At 50.8% G+C, this 23,290-nt stretch overlaps 1 protein-coding gene and 1 long non-coding RNA gene across 2 annotated transcripts in view; both read left to right on the forward strand.

Annotated features, from left to right (window-relative positions):
• CCDC12 (coiled-coil domain containing 12) overlaps positions 1–17,251 on the forward strand; it is a 77,737-nt gene extending 60,486 nt beyond the window's left edge. Inside the window, exons 3-7 of the mRNA XM_074986350.1 lie at positions 3,476–3,555; positions 12,032–12,093; positions 12,213–12,247; positions 14,521–14,597; positions 16,820–17,251. Coding sequence (XP_074842451.1) covers positions 3,476–3,555; positions 12,032–12,093; positions 12,213–12,247; positions 14,521–14,597; positions 16,820–16,899 — 334 coding nt within the window. The 3' untranslated portion in view covers positions 16,900–17,251. The remainder of the gene's footprint in view (positions 1–3,475; positions 3,556–12,031; positions 12,094–12,212; positions 12,248–14,520; positions 14,598–16,819) is intronic.
• Positions 17,252–19,440: 2,189 nt separating this feature from the next.
• Positions 19,441–21,464, forward strand: LOC142008966 (uncharacterized). The gene is made up of 2 exons (XR_012644283.1): positions 19,441–19,702; positions 21,134–21,464. It is a non-coding gene; the product is annotated as an uncharacterized LOC142008966 (long non-coding RNA).
• Positions 21,465–23,290: the final 1,826 nt, after the last annotated feature.

Consider the following 23,290-nt stretch of genomic DNA (forward strand, 5'->3'; position numbering starts at 1 on the left):
TCTAAATACTCCCATTCATCTGATATCCTATTATCTGGACTTGCACATTATCCAAATCTCTTCTTTGGCTGGACCCCTGTCCCTAACAACAGCCTGTGTGCTACCCTGCCCAGCGGCTTTCATGTCACTCCTTTAATAAACCCCGCCGCCAACACTTGTGTATGCACATCCCTGCTCTCTGCCCCCTTGTGTCCTCCCCCCACCTCTGCCATGGAGTTACTCTTCACCTGGTCAGTGTCCAAGCTCTGTCCTGAGCTAATGGAGCATCTGCCTCCATGCCACTCCCTGGGCGGGCCGAGGGAGCCAACACAGGGGCATGCAACCCAAGATGAGCAGCTGCAGGAGCCTGGGTGCACCTGGATGCCAGGGAGTTCGCTGTCGTTCGGTCATTGTGCTTGCGTAATAGCAACAGCTAAATCTGTACCCAGTCCAGCTGTTTGACTGTGAGGGAGAGGATTGAAGCAAGGGCTGCCCTCTTGATTATCCAAATAAAATGCACATGCCCCATGCTGTTTGGATGAATTACAATCTGCCGTAGTGAGGTTAAAATTCACCAGGCCCTGCGGGAGTTGAAGATTGGAAAGCCCTCTGGGCGGTTAAGCTCAAGAAGCCAATACTGTGATCACTGCTCACAAAGGGCAGCTTCTTGTGAGGCTTGGAGCACCTGGTGACTCCCACTGACTTCACCAGGGATTGAGTAGTCTCACCCTCTGCAGTCAGCCACAAGGCCTTCATTTTAACCATAGATATCTCGGCAAACCCACTCCGACCCTGGGGCTACACCCTTCTTCTTGTCAAAAGACTCCTGGTCCCGTAGAGTTAATCAGTCACTTTTAATCCCCCATCAGTTTGAACTTTTTCCTAAGACCAGCTGAGTTAAAGATTGCTCTGCAGCACCTGTCCCAGCGCTGCACACCCCGCACAACTGTCATGCTTAACGGTGAGCTCCATAACCTCTGACCTGCGCTGGACACAAAGGGAGAGATGTTTGGCCTCCACTTGTATTTCAGTCCTGTGCGAGTCTCTGCTGGAATCTTTCTTCTACTCAACCTGAGTCCGACAGCTTCTGCCCGGTGGTGGGAAATTTGGTTGGTTTCTTGGGGTTAAGTTAGAATTGGCGGGTGGGGAGGAGAGTTCAGATCTGGGTTCAGTTCCAGGCTGTGCCACAAACTTCTTGGGTGAGTCACTAAATTGCTCCGGGGCTTGGTTGCCACTGTTCTGCTTCTGTTGGTTTAGATAGTTATATGGCCCATGCCCCTGGTATCTGAGTACCACAAACTAATTTATCCGCCCCAGTCTCCTTACAAGGACTGGGGAAACCGAGGCACAAAGGACAACACATGAAGTCTGTGGCAGAACAGGGAATTGAGCCTGGGTCTCTTAAGTCCCAGACTAGCACCCTTAACCCCATAATTATCTTTCCTGTTGACGGGTAAGTAATGCTGTACCTCTTTCTCTTGCCCTCTGCGTGCTGTGTTTACATAGATTGTAAGCTCTTTGGGGACGGTGGCTGGATTTTACTATGCACGCAGTACTAATGCAGCGAGGCCTTGATCTCGATTGGTGGTCCTGATGCTACCAAAGTACGAACAAAAGTAGAAGTGAGACTTCAAAAGAAGCTGATGCTTTGAATCTGTGCAATGCGACTGTTTCAATGGGGTCTGTTTCATATCTACTAAAAATACAGGATGTTGGTTGTTGGTGTCAGAGCTGGCAGCCCTGCACTGTTGGCTGAATGGAGGAATTCATTCACTATCAAGTGTGAAATACTGCCTCTTGTTTCTGTGACAAGAATGATTTCAGGTTAAACTTGGCAATGGTGGCATACCTCACATAACTTGGGAAATGGCCTCCTTGTTAAAACTGGCTGTTAAAAATTGAAAACTGTCAAATTACTCCATCGCTGGCATTTTTTTAAAAGGGGAAAAAAAAACGGTTCTCAGGTTTTGCATGGGATCTAGAGGAAAATGTTTTGTCCAATATACTGCACAGCAGCAGTCAAATACTTTTCCAGGGCAGTTCCGACAATTGATGCAAGCACATAGAAGTTGAAAAAGTGAGTTAATTTCAAGGTCCATTACAAATATAAGAGCCTGCAGCCTTTAGGTATTGCAGGGTAGGTGTGAATTTCTGGATTTGAATTACTCTCCGGTGCATCATTTCAGAAATGGGTTTTAGAGCCATGTGATTGGTTCCCTTTTAGTCCTCTTGTCTTCCCCACACCCCCAGTTTTTAATGTATTTTGCAGTTTAAACTGAGAGCCTTAAAGATGCATTAACAATTTAAACCAATTGAAGGCTTTAGAGCATTTGGAGCTGATAAACCAGTCTCAAGTGTTAGATTAGTTTAATCTTCTTAATTTGCCTTATGGGCTAAAATACTGTTATATAGCACCAGCTGTTGTTAGCAGTGTGTACAGGCACATGAGATGAGGTCCCTGCTCTGAGATCTAGCCTTTCCAGGCCCTGATCTAGCAAAAGCTTAAGCAGATGCTCATTTTTTATTGTTATTCATCTGCCTCGGGCAACTAGGGAGCCCTAGCCACGGATCACTACTGTGTGAGATGGTGTACCCAGTCATCCCACTGAAGCAATCAACTTACATACCAGTAGAGTTGTGTATGTGCAGAGTCAGGGCTTATACGAGCAATGAAACACCAAAAATAATAGACCGAAACCAGGGAAAGATTATGAAAAGGATAAAAAAATGGACCCACAGGAGAGAAGTTCATAAGCATTTCTGGAATGCTTCACATCCTGGCCTGGAAAGAACTGGAAAGGGGATCATGAATGCACAGTTCTGTGCTGAATGTAGTATCTCCCCCACACCTGCAGCCCAGTGGGAGAACTCTGCACAGAAATCCACCCTGCATTATCTTTGCTTGGTGCTTTGCAGTTTACCTTCCATAAATAGCTGGGTCGGCTAGGGTATAGGATAGCTGGGTCGGATAAACACCTCGGATAGCAGGCAAATGAGTTGTTCAATTCTAATTAACCTGTAATTGATTTCTTACCTTCACATACCCTATTACCTTCTTGCACCTTGATCTAAGGCCAACACTTGGGGTCTGTGGTGTGGCTTTATTGGCTTTGGTCAGGTCAGCAGTGAAGTTATGCCACATTATGGCTTTCATGTTGGGAGAGTCAACCCCATTTGTGTCAGTGTTATCTCATGTGTATCAATGTTGTAATCTACTGGCCCCTCCATGGCCATGACTTCCCTATTGACGCATGGTTTGCCCCAGAGAAAATGTCTGAGCAGGTGGCTGGCCTGTTGAAATGCCTCATGTTGAGGAGCAAGCAGCCTTAGTTGCGTCCATCCAGTACAGAATCTCTCTCCTTATTTATTGAGGAGAGAAAGTGAGAACTTTGGCTTCTGCATTTCTTTCCCTTCCCGGTGCGTGCCAGTTAAGAAAGTGGTGACCTGTTGAGGGGGAACGTGCATATGTTTACACTCGCCTTGCTTTATTTCCTAGGGAGCTCAAGCTGCGGAATTATGTCCCTGAGGACGAAGAACTCAAGAAAAGGAAGGTACCTCAGGCCAAGCCAGCCTCAGGTAGGTGCTGGGGGGAGAGCCATGGAGAGATGGGAAGGTTGTAATGATGCCCACCCTCTTTTTTTTTTTTTTTTTTTTTTTTAACAAAAAAGAACCATTATAGAATACTAGAGCCGGAACGGATTGTGATGGGGTTCAGGGGTTCCCAAGCACTGCACCCCGTCTGCAGACAGGAGTGACTCTCACTCAGCAGGTAGAATGGGAAGTCTATTATTGGACAGAGGCACAGCTCAGTTCAAAGGTGCCAGTACAGCCGGCAGAGACCGTCATTCCAACCCATCTTGGGGAGAGGATCCCAAGGGGCGCCCCGTCTGGGGTCTATCTTCCCCCTCACCACAGGCTGTCTCCCTTCCAACTCTCTCTCCCCCCCCAGCCTCTAACTGCCGCCTCCGATTCCAAAGCCCGCTCGGCTCCTCCCTGCTCTTTGTTCAGGTCAGAGGTGTTACCTGCCGTCTTAGGCTACAGCCCCAGGGGATCATCCTGAGCCACTTTGAGCTGCTCTGCATGTCACACACACATCCAGCCTGACACTCTCACACACACCCCGCACTCCATCACAGGGATCTCGAGACTAAACACACCCAATTCTTCCAGTCTTCCCTCACAGGCAATGTTTCCTCTAGTTTTTATCATCCCTGTGCAGAATACATTTTGCTCGGTGCGCCAGGGCACATGTAGATGTGAACCACCAATAGAAACACAGGCTGCCGACTGTGGGCGCTCTGGTAATCAGCTGGGCGGCACCTGAGTCTCTCTAGGGCAGCCGTCCAAGCGCTCAGCTTCCAGGGAACACTGCTCAGAGGTCATGTTTTCTAGACCTTTAATCATTTTTGTTGCTCCTCTCTGGACTTCTTCCAGCTTGTCCATATCTTTCCTGAAATGTGACACCCCCGCCCCCCCCCCGAACTGGACACAGTACTCCAGCTGAGGCCTTATCGGTCCAGAGTAGAGAGGAAGAATTGCTTCTTTTTTCTGATTCACAAAACTCCTGTTAATACACCCCAGAATGATGTTCTCTTTACTTGCAAAAAAGGACTCTATCACCTCATATTTAGCTTATGGTCCATGATGCGTCCAGATCCCCTTCTGCTGTACTCCTTCCCTGGCAGCCCTTTCCCATTTTGTACATGTGCAGCTAATTATTCCTCCTTAAGTGGAGCACTTTGCATTTATCTTTACTGAACTTCATCCTATTTACTTCAGGCCATTTTACCAGTTCATCCAGATCTTTTTGAATTATAATCTTTTCCTCCAGAGCATGTGCCACCCCTCCCAGCTTGGTATCCACAAACTTTAGGAGTTTGCTCTCTAGGCCATTATCTAAGTCATAGCTTAATCACTCAAGGCAGCTCTGTCCACTTCCCACTATTACCACTGTGGGGAAAAAGCCACTTCTCAGAATAGAGCAAACCAAGAGATTCTGCCTGCCGATGAGCTCCATGGATCCTCTGTGTATTTCTGATTACAGCCAGAGCTCCTCTACTCCAGACTATTCTGCTTTAGCCTTTCAAAACTAATTTTGCCACTCCTGCACGTTTTAAAGAGGTCTCTTCTGTGAGGGGTTTAGCAATGCCATGCTAACAGCAAGACAAATAGATATTTTTGTTTTACATTAATGAAGGATAAGAGGATTTGCAAGCTGGAGAATGGTGCCAGATTGAAAGCCCTGAGCTCTTATGGCTAATATTTTCACATGTGGCTGCTTAACGTTAGGTACCTGAGTCGGTGTGGCCCAGTTTTCAGAGGGGCTGAGACCCTGCAGCTGCCAATGACTTCCAGAAAACTCTGCTGCTCTGAAAATCAAACACGTAATGTATGGGTCTGTCTGTGGCTTTCTGCCCAAGTTTGAGTCAACAAGCCTATGGACAAGGGGGAATCCAGTGAGTTTCATGTGGGTAGATTTTTTTTAAAAAGCCTTTAACAAGTTCTCTCACTAAAGGCTTTTAAGTTGTCTTAGGATCAGAGGAAAAACACTGTCATGGTGGGTAACTGGTTAAAGAAAGAGTAGGTATAAATGGTCAGTTTTCTGAATGGATGGAAGTAAATAGTGGTGTTATCCAGGGGTCTGTACCAAACCCAGTTCTATTCAACACAGTCATAAATGATCTGGAAAAGAGAGTAAACAGTGAGGTGGCAAAATTTGCAGATGATACAAGACTGCTCAAGATAGGTAAGTCCAAAGCAGAATGTGAAGAGCTACAAATGGATCTCTCAAGAGGAGATGAAAGAACAACAAAAGGGCAGATAAAATTTAATGTTGATAAATGCTAAATAATGCACGTCGGAAAACATAATCCCAAATGCACCTGTAAAATGATGGTGTCTAAATTGCCTGTTACCATTAAAGAAAGAGATCTTGGGATCATAGTGGGCAATTCTCTGAAAACATCCACTTCATGTGGTTGTGGCATTCCAAAAAGTAGATGGCGTGTGGGGAATCATTAAAAAAAATTACAGATAAATCAGACTGAAAATATCATACTGCCACTGTAGAAATCCATGGCATGCCCACATCCTGAAGACTATATGGCGATCCAGTTGCCCCCTCTCAAAAAAGCTAAGATTGTAGTTGGAAAAGTTTTTCAGAAAAGGGCAACAAAAATGGTTGGGTCAAGGAACAGCTTCTGTATGAAGAGAGAGTAATAAGACTGGGTCTTTTCGGCTTGCAAAAGAGATTAAGGGAGGGATATGGTAGAGGAAAATAAAATCATGCCTGGTGTGGATAAAGTAGATAGGTATTACTTACTCCAAGTCAGAACCTAAAAGCTAGGGATCACCAAAAGAAATGAATAGGCAGCAGGTTTAAACTGAATAAACGCACAGCCAGCTTGTGGAACTCTTTGCCAGAGTATGTTATAAAGGCCAAGACTTTAACAAGAACTAGATGAATTCATGGAGGATAGGTCTATCAACAGCTATTAGCCAGGACAGGCAGAGATGGTGTCCCTACTCCCTGTTTATCAGACTCTGGGAATGGGCAACAGTGGATGGGTCATTTGATGACTACCTGTTCTGTTTATTCCCTCTGTGGCACCTGGCTTTAGCGCCTGTTCGAAGACAGGGTACTGGGCTAATTGGACCTGTGATCTGACCCACTATGCCCATCCTTAACCTTTGGCCCGATGTTGACAACCCAAAGAAAAGGTTCAACAAGGGCAGCGACAGTGCAGTCTCCTCCTAGCTAATACACTGATGTGCCTCAGTGCTCCCCTCGAGGGCACCACAACTGGAGGGCGGGCACCATGCTGCTTCAACCCTTGGTATACCTGCCCAGCCGCTCAAGAGGAGCCTGGTGGTGACCAACACAGACTCCGATTTAACAGAGTTGGATCTGAGCCTTACAGGCTCATTTCACACAGGCCACTGAACTATCAGTACGTAGGGATGCCCTTTCCATCACTTCCACCCCAAGCTGGAGTCAAACCCCAGAGCTAGAGGAGGAAGGCTCCATTACCCTGTTGGGATGCTTCTGACCCTGTTCTTTGGAGACGTAAGCGTAAGTGGCTTGGTATTTAAATCTGCTGGGAGGTGAAACCATATTGTTTTTTCCAGTCTCTGTAGTCCTGACTGCTTATTTCCCTGTAGTAATCAGCACAGTCTGGTGGAGGGGCTTATATGAAGTCTAAAAAATGAACCAGTCTAGCTTATGTGGGTCTGCTCCACTGCCACACTTGGATGGTTTCTAGGATATGGACATTATTTGCTTCTTTCTCTGATACTACTGGGAAAAATATTATAGTTCACCCTCTGGACCACTCAAGTACCCCCAACTGGGCACCGGCTACCAGACAGCTCAGTTAGACCAAGTTTGGACAGACCATAGGAGGCCCAATGGCAATGTAGGTATGGAACAGAGACTTGTTTAGACTCGCCTCTTCAGAGCAGGAAGCACAGCTTGTTTTAAGTTCCCAGACCACCAGGTAGCTGTCCAGCACCGTCTAGCTTCATAATCAATTGGAGAGAAAAAACAGGATCATGGCAGGCCTGCAATAGTTTTTTGAATGATGGAGAGAACTGCCGACATGGAAACTTTCACTTCCAGGTCACCATTTCGAAGGCAGCAAAGGTCATCTACTGAACTGGTGGACAGTTCTTTGGTGGCCAGCAAATGGGTATGGTGGATCTCTGCTCAGGGCCAAATGGAAAGGCTCTAGAACAAGACTAACTGGGCTCTTGCGGGCTGCTAGGGCAGAGGCTAAGGACTGAAGTGTTCCTGCTACACCACTAGCAGAAGTGGCCTTTCCAAATAGGGCAATGTGGAGGCAACTGGGCTTGCGGGTACCCTGTCCTTGAGGCAAAGTACTTCACCGTCCACGGTGATCAGTTCAGCTGCTTTCACACAAACAAAGTGGGAAGGGACTCCCTAGGATGGAGCAGTGCAGAAAAGGATCTAGGGGTCATAGTGGGCCACAAGCTGAATAGCAGAAATGTAGCACTTTAAAGACTAACAAAATTATTTATTCGGTGATGAGCTTTCTTGGGACAGACCCACTTCATCAGATCAATCTCATTTCCAGTACAGACTGACATAAGTACAGAGGACCAAAAAAAATTGCAAACTGACAAATCAAATAGGATTGAAGGAGGGGGAGTGAGGGGTGGGAGATGTTAATTGTCTTGTCTGAGATAATTACGGGCATCGAAGGAAGGGAAGCAGTCCTTGTAATGCGTGAGGGAATTGATGTCTCGGTTCATACCATGTGTTAAGGTGTTGAATTTGAATATGAATTCCAGCTCACAAATTTCTCCCTCTAATCTGCTTTTAAATTCTCTGTGCTCTAAGGCACAAATTCTCAGGTCTTAAACAGAATGGCCCACTCCATTGAAGTGTTCACTGGCCAGCTTATGTGTATTGAGTTTCCTGATGTCTGCTCTGTGTCATTTTATTCTTTGGTGAAGGTTTTGCCCAGTCTGTCCAACGTACATAGTGGCAGGGCATTGTTGGCACATAATGACATATATAATGTGATGGTGTGGTGCAGGTTGTTAAAATCTCTGTGGAACTCTTCCAGAGTCTCTTTACTATGGGTCCAAATGATAAAGATGTCATTGTATCATAAGTAAAGGAGGAGTAATGGGACGAGGGCTAAGGAATCATTGTTCTAAGTTGGCCATAAAAGTGTTAGCCTACTGTGGGGCCATGTGGGTTCCAACACACCAATGAGCATCAGTCTGACTCGTTAGATCCCCCTCTACCAACACCAAAAGAAGAAGACCACAAGCTGAGTAGCAGAACTGCTTTGTTTTGTTGGAATACAGGCTAACACAGCTACCTCCCTGTTACTATTCCACATGCTGAGTATGAGTCAACAGTGACGCTGTGGCAAAAAAGCAAATGTGATTCTGGGATGCATTAACAGCAGCAATGTGAGCAAGACACGAGAGGTCATTCTTTCGCACTGCACTGATCAACCCTCAGTTGGAGGACTGTGTCCAGTTCTGGGTCCCACATTTCAGGAAAGATGTGGAGAAATTGGAAAGGCTCTAGAGAAGAGTAACTACAATGATTAAAGGTCTAGAAAATATGACCTATGAGAGAAGCTGAAAAGGATTGGGTTTGTTTAGTTTGGAAAACAGCCGGCTGAGAGGGGACATGATATCAACCTTCAAGTACCTAATGGGTATTACGAAGAGGAGGAAGAAAATTATCCTCCTTAACCTTTGATGACAGTTAAGAAGCAGTGGGCTTAAATTGCAGCTGGGGAGGTTTGAGTGTATTACTACTGAGAGCCAGAAAGGGGAGTAAATTAGTTTGACTTACGAGGCCAGGTAATAAAATGCAGAGGGTCTCTCCACTGCCAGTCATCCCTTCTCATGGCATGATGTCGCGGGATAGAGAGGGCTCCTGTTTGTATCTACAACTGAGCCACGCTCTACGCAGAATCTGCATCTAACCTTATTATAACCCTAGCCTGGACCGGGTTGCCAAGGCTCTGCCCTGCCTTCCGTTTCCACCACTCAGCTCCATTCTCATAACTATCTTTTCCTTGTTATTGTGTGCATCGTTCAAAGCTGTTCATCCCCGGCGAGGACCATCCAGGAAAGCTCAGAATGGACCCGTATTAAATCAAGAGGCTAATATTTGAGTTTCCCACTCTGCAGTGGTTATCTACGGTACTGCTTTTTCAGCTCCTGAGCGGAAAGGGCATGTGATAGAAATGGCATTCTCAAGCCTAGAATTGCATCCACCAGTAAATATACCTGTGCTCTGAGTGTTCAGGCCTCTCCCTCTTGCAGTGTCTGGGCAGAAAGAGAGACCTCTGCCACTGGTTTCTCCTTGTCTCTTGTTCCATGTGGGGCTTTACGTTAGTTTTCAAGCAGAGATTTTAAAGTAGTTTGGGTACTTTGCCGAGTTCAGAGCTCTGCTGGATAGGGGATTTCATTCTCAGTGTGGCTGTGCCCATTGCAGGAGGGAAAGTGGTCTTATACACTGTGTGTAGATCCGAGTTCTGGGATGGATAATGTAAAGAATTACAAATAAGGAGTTTTAAAGTAAGATGACGTAGAGCTGTGGAGTGGGAAGACTCCCATGATTATCTGAGTAAAGTAGTAGTGGGGAATAAAGTTTACCAGTCATCTTGGCTGTTTCTACACATGCCACTTTCTCCAAAAGTGCCATGCTAATGAATGGCCCAAAATATGCTCATGAGGCACATATGTAAATTCCCTGAATCTCATTAGCATAGAGTCACATGATTTGGAGTCCGGCAGAAGCTCTTCCGGACTCCAAACAGCGTGCAGAAGTGCAGCCCCAGGGGATCTTCTGGAAGGAAGTCCTCCTTCTGGAGGCCCCTTCTTCCTAAAAATTTTCGGGAAGAAGGGGCCTCTGGAAGGAGGACTTCCTTGCGGAAGATCCCCTGGGGCCGCAATTCTACGCACTGTTTGGAGTCCGGAAGAGTTTCGGCAGGACTCCAAATCATGTGACCCTATGCTAATGAGGCACTGGGAATTTACATTTACATATTTGGGGCTATTTATTAGAAGTGGCATGTGTTAGTGCTTCCTCGTGTGGGGCTCTGCCAGTGCGCTCGGACAGTGTTTCTCCAGGATCAGTCCAGGGACTGGGTCCTGTCCCTGAGATGATCTTGGGGCAGTTTTGGAAGGCAGCAAGCCAGTCCCTAGTATAAGTTGAGAACCACTGCTCTAGGAAGTGCTATGCCTTAAGAAAGGCTCGATCCTAAGCACCATTGCATGCTTGAAATTAGCATGGTCAGCTTAAGTCATATATTGTGAACAAATTCATTCCTTTCCCAGTGTTAGCAGCAGCAGAGGTTATTAAAATATAATTTGAGTCCACTTGACTTTTGTTCTGCTGCTCTTCATGTCTTGTATTCTTTCTCTGTTCAGACAATGTCAGTTTTACATCTAAATGCAATGTTTGGGTCGCAAAAGCTCCAGAGGAATAAAATTCTTCTGCAGTAGTTTCTAAAGTATGTCCAGAGGTGGAAAAAGTACCCAAAAAGTTACTTGAGTATCCGAGCAGCTGCTTTCACTTTTGGATACTCAAATACAATCTAGGTGTAAGGTGTGTGTGTGTACTTTTTCTCCTCTAGTTTTCCAGAGGGACACTAGTTACTTGTATTTAAGTATGCCCCCCCACCCTTAAAAGCAGCTATAATTTTACTCAAGTAACTTTTAGGGTTCTTTTTCTACTTCTGAGTGTCTCTGTTAGGGTTAAATTTTGTACAAGTTTTTTACGTTCCAGTTGATGGAAGTGAAGCACCTGTCACTTCTATCCTCACGAGAGTCACTCTGGTAACATTTAAAACAAAAAGCAGTCAAGTAGCACTTTAAAGACTAGCAAAATAGTTTGTTAGGTGAGCTTTCGTGGGACAGACCCACTTTTTCAGACCATAGCCAGACCAGACCAGACTCAATATTTAAGGCACAGAGAACCAAAAACAGTAAGCAAGGAGGACAAATCAGAAAAAGATAATCAAGGTGAGCAAATCAGAGAGTGGAGGGGTGGGGGGAGGGAGGTCAAGAATCAGATTAAGCCAAGTAAGCAGACGAGCCCCTATAGTGACTCAGAAAGTTCCTGTCCCGGTTTAAACCATGTGTTAATGCTCCAAATTTGAATGTAAAAGCTTTAGATTCAAATTTGGCGCATTAACAGATGGTTTAAACCAGGAGGGGAACTTTGAGTCACTATAGGAGCTCATCTGCATACTTGGCTTAATCTAATTCTTGACACCCCCCCCCGCCACCCCTCCGCTCTCTGATTTGCTCATCTTGATTATTTTTTTCTGATTTGTCCTCCTTGCTTACTGTTTTTGGTTCTCTGTGCCTTAAATATGGAGTCTGGTCTGGTCCGGCTATGGTCTGAAGAAGTGGGTCTGTCCCACGAAAGCTCACCTAATAAACTATTTTGCTAGTCTTTAAAGTGCTACTTGACTGTTTTGCTAGTGTATAGACTAGCACGGCTCCCTCTCCGTTACACTTTTGGTAACATTTATTGTTCTGTTGTTCCCTCTAGTGGAAGATAAAGTGAAAGACCAACTGCAAGCAGCGAAGCCAGAGCCTATCATTGAGGAAGTGGTATGTGTCTCATCGTCAGTGCCTGCTTTGCAATATAGCTGTGCACACTGATAAGTTCACTCTTTTTCATTCTATTAGCTTGGCTTTTAGTGAGAATTCCTTTGTTCCTTTCTCCTTAGGATTTGGCAAACCTTGCCCCCAGAAAACCAGATTGGTAAGTGTTAGGAATCAGCTTGTTTCGCTTTAATCCGGGGGGGGGGGGGTGTGTGTGTGTGTGTGTGTGTGTGTGTGTGTGTGTGTGTGTGTGTGTGTGTGTGTGTGTGTGTGTGTGTGTGTGCGCGCGCGCTGAGTATCAACGGAAACGTCCCAGCAGTGAGAGCCAAGTGCAGGACAGTTTTGAAAGGGAAGAACTAAAACCCCCACAAAAAATGAGCAGTCCTGGAGCATCTAAAAGACAAACAGTTTTATTTGTTAGGAAATGAGCTTTCATGGGTGCTACAGGACTGCTTGTTTTTTGTGACACTACTGACTAATACGGCTACCCCCCGAGACTGAAATCCCCACGACACCACTAACGCTAGACTGCAGAAGAACTTAATGAAATTAGCTGCCTCTGGATCCCCCACAACTGCACTTTCCCTGTGGGAATCCCTTCTCCCACAGGAATCTCTCCCTGCAGCTCCCCACCCAGGGGTTGGGCTGGGCCAGGCAGGCCTGAGGCCAGCCAGGTCCCTCAGCTTCTGCAAGGAGGGATCTCTCTGCAAGTTGGTGTGGAACTTGGTGGCAGGGGAAGTGATGGAAACCAATTTCCCTTCTCTTCCTGGACCCAGGACAGCAGGCCTGGCAAGCCTGGCTCTTGGCAGCCCCCTGTCCCCCGGGGTAGGCCAGTGTGGCTCTGGCTGGGTGTCCTCTCCCAGACCAGGACAGAGCACCCCTCACTTCCTTTGGTTGTGGGTTAAGACCATGGCATGTTGAGGGAGGGTTCACCTGGCCAGTTCTCCAGGTCACTCCCATGAGCACATCAGCAGCAGGTGATGGTGCATGCCACCTCCTTGCAGCCCCCCTTCTCCCCCATTTCAGCGGCGCTCTGTCCTAGAGAGAAGACTCTCAGGATTGGCTAGATGGGAGAGGTGCTAAAGAGGGTGGGCACAATTTGATTCGTTTATATTTGACTAGTGATGAAGGGGTGTGGCGAAGCTTGTTTCCCTGCACGGGGGCTGCACATGGAGGCCTGGCTAGCATGGTACACACTGTAGAAACAGGTAGTGAATGACGCGACCTGACAGCACCTTGAGTTCAGCACGTAGGCAGGAATGCCTCACGCGCAGGGCTGGAGCGGTGTGCATGGGATAATAAGCCAAGGAATACGTCACTTCCTGAGTCTCTCTAGCTGTGAGCATCTCTGCTCAAAGAGGGGGTTCTGAGGGACTCCGAAGGGCGTGGCACGTTATGCGCCTCAGCTGGGGTTTCACAGCCTCCTGTTCTGAGCCCCGACAGACACATCCCCAATGGCACAGGCCTAGGCAGCAGCTCAGGTTTGGGTGCGTTAGACCTCGTCTGCCCTGGGGTCCTCATTAGCTGAGTGTGGGATGTTTTGTGCTGGGTCGGTGAGTTGGCCTCTCGGAGTTCCACTGTCACTGTGTCACACGGGTCCCTGGGGACGGGTGTTGAGGCAGGACTGATGTAAGTGGTGGGGCCTGTGGAGCATCAGGGGCCACCGGGAGTCTCAGGAAGTCCTTGGTATCGACAGTGGCGCTTCTCGCAGTTTAGAGGAAGGGCGAGAATTGCCCAGGGAGGGGGCAGAGGTGGGGGATTTCCTCCTTCCCCTTCCTCTCCCAGCAAGGTGATATCCCCCCGCCCCCGGAAGCTGGCACTTTTTGCTCTCTTCCCAGCTAATCCCAGTTTTAAGGCAGTGGTGTTTGGGCAGAAACATCCCGTCCATTGGATGCTTCAGGGGGCTTGCATCAGGCCCTGTGTTTTAGGCGGACATGAGGCCTGAGTAGCCCATGGGCTGGCAGCAGCACGGCAGGCCGTGCTCTGTCTCACTTTGCTGGCTCCTGGCATCACTTGGGGGAGGAAGGGACAGAGACTGAGGACAGGCAGAGCAGCAGGGACAGAGGCTTGGGGGAAAGGGTGGGGTGGGAGCAGAGGGGGTGTTGTCCCAGACACTGCACCCCATAGGATAGTCCTGTGTTTAGGGAACACAGCTGCAGGGATGCCCCATCTCACTGTGCCCCACGTCCCTTGCCCCCAGGCTGAGGATGGTGAGGATTGAAGTGTTAGCAGCCTGCCCTGTAAGACACAGTCTCTTCCCCAAGGAGCTTATAATGCAGAGGCCATGTTTCTCTGGCTGTTCGTCCTCTCAGGCCCCGGGATGGCTCTACATAGACACGTGGGCCCTTTCATTTGGGCTCATTGGCTGCTTGTTCCTGTCTGTGTGTTCCCATGGGTTTGGGTTTTCTGCTAAATTACTGCCATCTGCCCCAGGGATTTAAAGCGAGATGTGGCCAAGAAGCTGGAAAAGCTGGAGAAGAGAACGCAGAGGGCAATCGCTGAACTGATAAGTAAGTGCACTGCTGCTATGGGGGCAACCCGGCAGGAGCCGTGGAAATGGTTATAGACTTGGAAGGAGCCAGGCTACGGCTTTTCGAAGGCAGGAGGTGAAAGTTAGGCTTTCAAATTGATGTGTATGCATCTGCCTAAGGGCTGCTGGCAGCTGTTCCTGAGCTCTGCTGGATCTGTGGGGATCGCCACCCTTTATGAAGCAGGCTACTTACTTACATGCCTATATATTTATCTTTGAAAACGATGGCCTTGTTTTCAGGCAGTAAATATTGTTGATCATTAGTGTCATGCTTCTGGGTCCAAATCAGACAAGGGGGGAGGTTGTTCCTGCTTGAATTAAAACCAGAGGTGGAAAAGGTACCCAAAAAGTTACTTGAGTAAATATTACAGCTTCTTTGGGAAAATGTAATTAAGTAAAAGTTTTAAAAAAACAAAAAAGGCCACCTGGAAAAATACTTGAGTAAACTGGAAAGTGCCACATTATGATTGTATTCAAGTATCCAGAAGGATTCAAGGATTTCCATATATTGGTGGCTTCTTACTTCTGGACACTTAAGTAAAAATAAGTCACAACACACATGCACTTTTACTCAAGTAGTTTTCCAGATGGACACTGCGACTTTTACTTAATCTATTTTTATTCAAGTGACTTTTGGGGGACTTTTCCTATCTCTGGTTAAAACCACGAGTGTTGAGAATGTGTCTGCTGCTTGTGCTTCCTGCTTGGGGGACACGCTCAGTCAAACTCCACATCCCACTGCCCCCTGTCCCTGCTGGGTGAATGTCAGAGGTGACAAAAAGTGCCCTGGGGAGGCTTTTCTCCAGCGTTCCCAGACAAAGCCGCCCCCGTCGCCCGCTGCTGTTTTGATTGGCTGGAATTCTCGCCAATCAGAGCGGAGAGGAAAGGCCCTCTCCATGTAGCACTACACTGCCGTCCCCTAGCCAGGGAGGGGGAGGAGGAGCGGTGGTGGCGGAGCTGCTTCCTACGGCCAACAGGCAGAACCCTTGGGCTGGATCTGGCGCCAGCTTACCCGACTCCAGCCCGTGAGGCTCAGGGCTCCCCACCCCATTGCAGGCCAGGTGCTGGGGTGGGGAGCCCCAGCCCTCAGGTTCTGGATCCAGAACTGCAGTCCAGAGGTTTCTCATCCCAGTGTAGGGTGTGAATAGAGGGGAGCTTAGGGTTGCACCCCATTTTGTTGTCGGTCTTGAAAGCAACAGTAAAGACAACCCAACATGAGTGAAAATGAGCAGATGGAGCTTTAGGCTTGTGAGACGTGTAGAGAGCTGGAGCTCTTCTGCCAGTTCTGTCGGGACAGCTGGTGAAATTTGCTCCTGTTCTGCTATGAGTCTGGACTGCTCTTCCAATCCAATGGCTCAGTGATCTCCCACGCAAACCCAGTGGTGCTCAGCAGGATATTGTACAACCGAAGGCCATGGAAAAAGAGTCCGGAATGCCCTCTCCATAGGGGCATTGGAGAGACCTCTTGAGTGAAGGCCAAGATTAGAAAAGGGCTCTAAGAGGAACTAATTCAGTCGCTGGAGGATAATCCATCAATTAGCCAGAACAGCCACGGATGGTGCCCCGACCTCTATTTGCCAGAAGCTAACAATAGGCAACAGGGATTGATCACATAATCATTGCCTGTTCTGTTCGTTCCCTCTGGGACGCCTGGCATTGGTCACTGTTGGAAGACAGGATCCTGGGCTAGATGGACCTTTGGTGTGCCCCAGTGGGGCCGTTCATATGAGTAATACTACCTCCCACTGGCAGGTGGCCACCCAGAATACGTTGATCCACAAAGCATGGCATAAGTAAGGTCTTTCTTCCAGTCAAGACCTTGCAGGATCTATCTTCATTGTTAGTTCCCCTTGATTGTTTTCCTGATGGATGGATGGCTGATTCAGGAAGGGGGTAATATTTCTGCCCACTGTAGGCCTGCAGACATGTCTATGGGATATGCCCCGAGGCTACAGTGGTGTAAGATTTGCAGTGAAAGACAGATTCCCCCAGTCAAAGGGGTGATACTCCCATCCTCTCTAGAAATAACCGGACTTGAGCCAATCCAGTGTCAGTGGCTCATGGGGGGCTGGCTGGCTGGATTGGCGGGCCTTTTGGCGGTGTGAGTAGCACAGCTCAGCTCAGCTCAGCTCATCCCTCTTCACGTGCCATTAAAATCTGGTTACACAATGACGACTGACGGTCTTTTCTGTTCTTGCACAGGGGAGCGATTGCGAGGCCAAGAGGAAGAACTGGCATCGGTTGTTGAGTCAGCAAAGCAAGAAGGAAGTGATTCAGATTAAGGAGATCTGGGGGGCTGCCTCAGTGTGCAAACTCATTGGGTCTTGTCAGATGGGTCTTGTTATCCTTCACTAACAGCATCTGTCTCTCCCTTGGACTTGGATAAAGGGAAACCTCTCTTGGAGACTTGAATGTTTTAGTCACATTTCACCTGGGGTGTTTCCTATGGGCAGATCTGTGGAGCCCTTCAGTCCCTTCTGCAACCACGAGCACACGGCTTGCTTGGTGGGAGCGGTTCACACGGGGATGTCGGTGCTGTGTGCGTTCCGAGCACCACATTCCGAGCAGGTCTGGCTTTCTCCTCTCAGCTCTGCAGGGGATGATCACTGCAGTACCTGCTTTGGGGTGGAGGGTGGGTGGGGGTAGGGAAGGATGTCCAGTGGACTTTTTTTGGCCCTTTGATGAAATAAAAGATTTTAGATAAAGCACCGGCTCAGTTGAAAGGAGCAAACGGCTTGTGAGTGGCAGCTGCAACACCCCCCAGCCAGAAGAAAAGCCTTGTGCATAGTGATCGTCGCTGGGAATGTCACATGAGAATGGTGGCTCCTACCTGACACTCACCAGGGCAGAACAGATCATCTTTCTCACTCAAGCCATATTTAAGGGCAGTGTGAACACTTTCCTAGGTCAGTGCAGACAGTGTTTCCGTGCAGAGGGAGTAGGAGCATATAGATCCGCTCCTCTGACCCCTTTTATATCTCCTGCAGTGCAACTGAGCACACAGCGTAAGTGTGATATGCAAAGGTTGTTGCAAATTGGAGGGGCTGGTGAGCTTTGGATCCATAAGTAGAGGAGGGGTGGGACCGCTCATTCATGGAGACTTTGCTGAAGGTAAGAAGAGGCCAATGACTTGTACAGAAGAATCCTGAAATGGCTTTGCAGCTGGAGAGCTTTCTCTCGGGTTCCTGAAAACAGCCTCACCTGCATTCTGGGAGAGGGATTTAAGTATGATTCATATTATTCCCCCTACACTTACAAAAGATGGGGCCACTGAAGGCAAAATCTCGGCTAAGTTCCCACACTGGTAACTATACTCTAGCCAGCTACCTACCTCACCCCTGGAATTCAATGGGCACAAAGGGATAAGGGGAGGGTATTCTGCACACACTGGCTGGAGTTGTTGTGTGTGGTGACGCTCAGCACACCAGAAGGGACCAGTTCAGCGACAGATGTCTCCAACTTTGTGGTTGTTTTGATGGTTGATATTTGTGAAACACTGAAGTGCTTCTTGGGGCCTTTAGTGCAAGGATCTCAAAGTGCTGGTGCCCTTTCAGGTGACGATGGGGATGAGCGGTAGCAGCTGCCTGGGACTGTGCAGGTTGGCTTCCCAGTGGAGCGGGAGTCAGTGACAATTTGGGCATTTTCTAAGCGTGACTTGGTTTATTTACCCACGTGTGAAATGGAGCTGGTCGAAGAGCCTGGAGGCAGTCCCTTCTCTGGAATCTGGCTGGCACTCAAGGAGCACCTCTGCTCTCACAGCTGGCTTAATCAGAATCCATACCAGAGAGCAAACTCTCCGGCTGTTCCCTAGCACTAGGGTCAACAACCTTTCCAAGGCGAAGGGCCGAAATGTGACCTTTTGACCTCTATGTACGTTCCCAGCGCTGGTGATATGTGTTAAAGTCACTAACAGTCCTACTTACAACAGCTTCATTAATAAATAAATGAAGGTGCAGAGCTTTACTGGTCAGGTGGTGGCTGGTAGCTTTAGCTGGTCTGTTGTTAATCCACATGGCTTTGAGCAAGGACCTGGCCGTGTGGGGGCTTTCACTTCCCGTGCCGATGAAAATCAGCTCACGTGCCACTCTTGGCAGCCGGGCAGGGGGTTGCTGTCCCCTGGGCTCACATCACATAAAACACAGCATGTCTTCCCAAGGGAGAAAACTTGCTCGCACATCGAGAAACAATTCCACCTGGTGACGTCTTCCAAAGAGAATTACCTAGAGTGTCCTTGGGCTGTAGCCATTTGTTTTTGGAGAAATTCACTGAGCCCCCCCCGCTTCCAATTCAGTTTGCTTAGGCAGTCTCAGTCATCCACCTATCGGTGACTTCCACTCCCTTGGACGTGGCCATGCGTTGGCCAGTGATCTGGATATTAAAGGCCCCTCTGTACCGCTCTTAAGCTGAATCTTCATGGTTGCCTAGGGTATTCTAATTGTGCCCCCTGCTGTCCAGTCCAGGCTGTAAGCTGCGAAAGTGGATGCTTCTGCCTGTCGGAGGACAAAGAGGGAAGAGGTCAGTGACAGCCGATGTGCCGGGTGGGGTGGCACAGTCGGGTCGGATGCAGGCCTGCTGGAAAGGCAGGATCCAGTGTACTGGTAGTGCCCGAATGTTGCGTAAGCTGCTACGTTTCATGTGCTGCCTGTGCACTGTACGAAACCCAGCCAAGGCCAGTTCCTGGCAGAGGCCCTGGTCACTGCTGGTAACTGACAGTTGCTCCGGGCTCTACGTGATGAGGAAATGGAGGGGATTTCACAGGATTGTGACAAGCCCCTTCCTGTTTCCTGGGGCAGGAGAGAGATTCTCAGCAGAGCAGCATTGCTTAAAACCCTCCCGCTCTCCCAACCTGCCAGCCCCACACGAGGCCGAGGCCCCTCTCCCAGGGGAGCTGGTGGCAGAGCCTGAGAGTCCTGCAAGGAGACACAGCCTGAGGGGACCATGAGGTGCCTGTGGCTGGTGCTGCTGGTGGTTCTGGCGCTGGCTGGGGCTGCCCTGCAGCAGCCGCTGGGCGCGGAGGGTCCGGGGGCGGTGGCAGTGCATGACGGGGTACCAGGCCACGTGGATGGAGCCCAAGAGCGGCCACTGGTGAGTCCTGCACCCGGGGCCCTGAGCACATCTCTGCAGGGAGCCTCTTTGCCTCATGCCAGCCCCCCCTCCAGGATCCCTTCCTCCTGTGCTGCTCTGGGAAGTCCATCTCCCCACCCAGGGGCTCTGCAGCCTACCGCACATGCCCCTGCGCCGGGGGAGATTCCTTACAGACCCCTGCCCAGCTCTGGGCAAAGGGGGTCCCTTCAGAGCCAGAAACGTGAGCTCAGGCCTGAGCGCTGGGGGCAGGAGGCAAGGGACGATGGAGGGAAAACAAGGGGGAAAATCCTGCCCAGGAAGAGCAGGGGGAGTGTGAGACACGGCCCCCGCCCCCCATGAGCATCATCTCCCTCCCCCCGCAAGGTAACTCGCCCTTGGTCCCTGGGCTGTTGAAAGTTTGCTGGGGTGAGGGAAAGGCGAGGTAATGGGCACTCTTCCTCCCTCCTGCTCGTATCTCTGGCAGATTCCTGCTGTGCCCCCGGACCTCTAAATGCCAGGAACTCTGCTGCTGGGCAGGGCAGGGCAGGGCCCACTGTGCTAGAGAAGGGACCCGGGCCCAGCAGAGGTGTGGGCTCGGTCCCCTGGGCCCTGGCGTCTCTCCGGGGAGGGGAGGGAGGGGGCGCAGCTGGGACCACAGCAAAGGGGATTCTGGCCTGAGGCTGCTGGGGACAGACAGGTCCTACGCTTCACCTGGGCTCATGGCTGCAGCCTGGCTGGGCTGGGACCTGCAAACAGGCTCTCCCTGTTGCCAGCCTGGAGCAGGCTGGTGCCTGCGCTGTGGGGCACTCCAGCTCAGAGCTGTTGCCTCCGTAGGAAAGTTTGGGGTAGCAACCCAGAGCCCTGTGCCTGGGCACCCGGTGCTGGCAGCAGCGGTTGTGCTGAGCCTCACCTGCCGTGAGACGTGGAGGGGCCAAGACCCAGCCTGCTCTGCTCTGTCCTTTCCCAGCTGGGGAGCTCCACGGCAATGCTGGGCAACAGGGCCCCCCGGGGCCCAGGCCCCCTGCTCCCTGAGCCGGGCGGCTGGGGCTGGGTTGCTCCACTTCCTGCTGCTGCTGCAACTGCAGGCAGGGAGGCATCACCTCAGCTGCTGGCCCCAAGCAATCCCCCGCAGCTGGTAACCCCGAGTCGCATTGCTTGGGGGAGGGGCTGGGGGGAGGTGCAATGGGGGCAGAGTGGGGGTGCAGGAGGAACAGCAGGGTTCCCCCCACACCCAGGGCCGCCGCAGCTCTGCTCCCGCCCCCCTTCGTTGCTGCTGCTCTGCCCCTCCCCCGGGGACAGCGCCTCTCTGCCCCAAGGAGATGCTGCATTGCCCCTCTTCCCTGGCCCCAAGGCTGGTGCTGCTCTGCCCCCTCCCCCCCCCCGGGGCTGGCGCTGCTCCCCCCATGGCCCTGCTCTGGCCCTCAGTGAGGTGCCCTTTCGTGTGCGTTTCAGGCGGTGAGGGTGCGGCGGAGCCCGCAGCCACGGAGGCGCGGAAGGAAGCAGAAGTTCTGGTTCCCAGGCTGGACTACGGCCATCGGCGCTGCCATTCCTATCCGCTGGAGAGGCTGAAGCCCTGGCTATGCTGGGTTCCCTGCCTTACTGCTGAGCTGGCTGCTGGCTGCCAGCAGCAGATCCCAGCTCCCCGAGCGCCGCCGCTGGAGGCCAGGACTGGGCCGCATGGCTCAGGGAGGCTCGTTCCCTGCAGGCCGAGCCGCAAACCTGCTTTGCTGAGCCCCGCGTGTGTGTTTTGTAGTCGCTCGCACCAATAAAAGCCGCAACCTGAGCCTGGCTGCAGAGAGACGACTCCACTCCCAGCCCCATCGCCCTCACCCCGCACTGCCCTGGCCCAAGGTGGCCGTGAGCGCCTGGTGGGCGCCCTCCAGGGGGGCACTGGCCACATGCTCATTGCTGAGGCAAGTGCTGAAAGGGTCTCAAACTGCCCCAGGCCCTACTGCTCCCTGCCCCCGTCCCACCCTTGCTCTGGCCTGTACCCATCTCTTCCCCCAGCCAAGGGGACCCAGTGCCAGGAGCAGGGATCCCTGGCCCCTCAGCAGCAGCGGAGAAGCACAGCCAGGCAGTCCCAGCCTGCCCTGTTCCCTGCCAATGCTGCAGCTGGGGACCACTGGGCCTGCCGGCTGGGGAGTACAGAGGGGGGTGCAGACACGTGCTGGCCCTCCCCACCCTTCTCGTACCCCACCAGCTGCTGGGGTGCGTGTGCCCCCCTCCTCGGTGCTCGGGGTGCTGCACTTTCCCTGTAGAGGAGCCGTGTGTGGCTCATGAGCTGCAGTTTGTTCCCCCCGCTCATACCCCCAAGCACTTACAACCGGAAGAAGGGACCTGCGTGATCATCTCATCTGAGGTCCTGCACCTCGCAGGCCCCAGAGTACGGCAGCCTGTGCCAGACCTCTAGCTCTGGCTGGGGGGCTGACACCCACAAACTACAATTGACATAGAGCCAGGGTGGGGAAGATACGGCCCACGGGCTGGGTCCGTCCCACCTAATGCTTGGATTGGGCCTGCAGGCTGCGTCTGGCCTGCATACTGCTTCTGGGGCAGCAGCGAGGCTGGGAGTTGAGTCCTGCCCCAACAATCATTTTTAACATACCCCCTAGTTCGGCTGGAAAATGTTTCCCCTGGAAGATGGGAACCCGCTGGGCTGGCTGACCGCTGAGTTTTGTGCTACGTTGGGGTAACCCTTTCCCCAGATGGACTTGGAGGCAATGAGGGGCAGGTTCCATATCCAGGGGTCCCCCTTAGTAACAGGACCCAGGACCAGCTCAAATCCCACCCGGTAATCTGGGAAAATGAAACCCCCCGCCTGGGTACCTCTCGGAGGTGGAACATCACCATGTGCGAGCGCTGAGTTGGTGCGCAACTTCTGGGAGGTGGGAAAAGGGGACCCCGCGTGGATGTGGGGAAACTCTGCAAGCCTGCCGGGAAAGCACGTGAGGCTAAGCAAACCCCCACCCTGCAGCGTAGCTTGTGCCTCAGTTTCCCGCTCTGTGGTGTGTAAGTCGGTGAACCAAGATCCCTTTAACACGCCAGTCCCCCTTCTCCCCTTGCCGTGTCCCACTTGGTTAATGTCCATCGAGAGTTCAGAGGTGCATTCCCAGGTGCATTCTCGTGGGGCCCCCTCCTGAATCTGGAAGGGGGGACACAATGCCCCCCCTGCTGGCCTATCCGCTGCTGGTGCTGCTTTCCCTGGCCGTGTTCAGAGGTTCTTTGCCCTTAGCCCAGCTGTGAGTGATTTCCTGGGGGTGCGAATAGCTGTACTACCCCAGCAGGGCTAACGCTTAGCCCTGTTCAACTGATTGCAGCTCAGGTCGTCCCTGAGCAGAAACAGCATCTCTCACTGGACTCCAGGTGGCTCGCTCTAAAACGGGAGAGGAGATGGTCAGGTTTCCCATTGCTCTCAGTCGAGGCTCATCCTAACACCCCTGTTCCGTTTGGGTATAACCCACGCCTCAGATGTCGGCAGAGGCCTGAGCAGATTCTGGAAGGCATTGAAAAATGGGGTGACTCACAACATTCTGAGGTGGCTCCCAAGTGCCTGCTAAACATTACCCAGCTGCTGTAGATAATCTGGCAGACCTCTGGGGTGGAGGTCTT

The sequence above is a fragment of the Carettochelys insculpta genome, chromosome 2, assembly GCF_033958435.1.
Source record: "Carettochelys insculpta isolate YL-2023 chromosome 2, ASM3395843v1, whole genome shotgun sequence".
In the NCBI taxonomy this organism is placed as follows: Eukaryota; Metazoa; Chordata; order Testudines; family Carettochelyidae; genus Carettochelys; species Carettochelys insculpta.